General features: G+C 42.3%; 1 protein-coding gene across 1 annotated transcript; it reads right to left on the bottom strand.

Moving 5' to 3' along the window:
• Positions 1-1493: 1493 nt before the first annotated feature.
• Positions 1494-2021, bottom strand: LOC137995559 (uncharacterized). Its single transcript, XM_068841087.1, has one exon. It carries the CDS (start codon positions 2019-2021, stop codon positions 1494-1496), a length of 528 nt encoding a protein of 175 aa, XP_068697188.1.
• Positions 2022-2281: the final 260 nt, after the last annotated feature.

The raw sequence follows: 2281 nt of genomic DNA, 5'->3' as shown, positions 1-2281 counted from the left end.
AGGCCATCAGCAGCAGAAGATTTGATCAAGGATAGAACTTTTGATGAGATCCCATCTGGACCAGGGGCCTTCTTGGCTTTCACCTTTTCAAAGTTGGAAGGTAGCTGTCGAAGAAGAAGACGTGTATCTGGCAATCCTCGAACTAAAAAAGCTCCTCGGTGATAGACCAATATGGCCGCCAACCGGAGGTGATGGAGGAGTACAGGAGCTGTTTACGAGGCTACGTAGAAAATAGCAGTCAGAAACAGCATCTCGTTGTATTAAGGAAGTTAACAAATATAGGTTTGGACCCCTATTAAAAACGTTAATAGGATAAAACAGGATAAAGAAGACCAACATCATAGAGGTTGGAAAAACGTGGCCGTACGCCATAACAACAGGACGGCTTGCGAAAATGAAAACACACACCAAATTTGCGCACAATTATCAGCAGCAAACTTAGTATGTCAAGCTCTGAACGAAGATATTTCGAGAATAAATTTAAAGACTACGATGGAAGGACAAGCTTGCAAAGTGATGATGGAAAGGTGAAAAGAACGTAAGCTTAACTGCCATAGATGGTTTTCCTACCAATGTTGAGCCTGGGGTGGTGTTTGTGTTTTCTGTTGTCACATTTTACGTTTTACAACCTTGACTAGTCCTTTCCTGAAGGTTTTGAAGTTGTTTAGAATATCATTTGCCTTTCTCTACAGCACAAACTAGATCTGGTTTCAAGGCTTGCCATCTCAGAATTGTTCAAGCTGTCAACTGAATTAATTTATGAGACAATGAGAAGTCTGAACCCAGTAGAGAAGAATGTTGTGGGAACGCCAATTTCACGTAGTTTGCTTTAAAACAAATGTACGGCAACGCAGTTGTCGGTTTTTTTTTAATTCCGGGGAGAAAAGATTGTCCGGTAATGTAATGTAAAGGCCTGCATTCTGCATTTGCCGCACACCAGTGTTAAGGATGCCGCCTTTTCAAAGGCGGTCACATGCACATACACACACACCCGCACACTTCACAAAAGACAAGTTCTTGATTAGTTAGAATCTTAAAAAATTCCCTTTTCTTTGATTTTCTTATCTCTTTTTGCTCCTTACCGGCTTCTTTCCTCCTCTTGATCATTTTGCTTCCTTTACCTTTTAACCTACACAAAAGTAGTACAAGTTAGTTGTGTCATTTGATGACCATGGGTGTGGAGAAAGTCAGAAAGATAAATCATGATGAATCCTTGTTTCACCTGGCTCGATCATGGAGATTGTTGTATGATAGGCTTGTCTTCATTTGCAGGATCACATACAGTTTTACTCCACAGCTTCCTCTACAAGTAGGCTACCTGATGTGGTCAACCAGTCAATCGTCCTGTTGGACAGGTTCACGGCCCCTTAAAGGCGTTATAATACGAGCCTTTACAAACTATACTAGGTTTGAAACGCACCTTTTACTATTTAAGTTAATAAAACAGAATGTTCATAATTCTTATTTAGTGTTCATCGTTCTCAATCGAAGGTTTAGTCCTTGTTTGACATCTCTGCACTTTCCAGTAACACAATCTTGTCGATTGGTCTCACCAACTCCGTGGTTCTAGTCTTTACTTTCGCGGAACGTACTAAACCGTCTCTCTTGTTGCGATAAACTTCCAGCACTCGTCCCAGTGGCCAAACATTGCGGGGCGTATTTTCATCAAGCAATAGCACTATGTCTTGCACTGCAAGATTTCTTCGTTGCTTGATCCATTTCTGACGTTGCTGCAATGAGGGCAGGTATTCTCTGATCCAGGGACGCCAGAAAATATCACTAAGATACTGCACTTGACGCCATCTGCGGCGACTATAGTTGTCGTTCTTAGAGAAAATTCCAGGAGGGATTGCATTTCCCGCTCGTAATAACAGCAGGTGGTTAGGTGTTAAAGCATGAAGATCCTTTGGGTCATCCGAAACTTTGGTAATTGGTCTGCCATTCACTATGGATTCCACTTCGCACATAAGAGTGCTTAAACCTTCGTCATCCAGGATTTGCTGCTTTAGTAATGCCTTCATGACCTTTCTCACAGACCTCCATGGTGCGATGCAGCAGGTGGATTAAATGACCAAATGATGTCTCGTTGCAGGAGGAATTCATGGATTTGCTCTTGATTCCATTGTTGTTTGTGACATTCCGGAATCTCGTCATCCCAACTGAGGCCCTTGAGACATAGCTTTTGTAAGATTTGCGTCGCGGGTAGAATACACGGAGATACGAAACCCAGTGGGTCGTAGATAGAAGAAACAATTGACAGAATTCCTCTTCTCGTGGCTGG

This window comes from Montipora foliosa, chromosome 3, assembly GCF_036669935.1.
Source record: "Montipora foliosa isolate CH-2021 chromosome 3, ASM3666993v2, whole genome shotgun sequence".
Taxonomy (NCBI): Eukaryota; Metazoa; Cnidaria; class Anthozoa; order Scleractinia; family Acroporidae; genus Montipora; species Montipora foliosa.
Note: the sequence above shows the minus strand (reverse complement) of the source record. Positions and strands in the feature narration are given on the sequence as shown.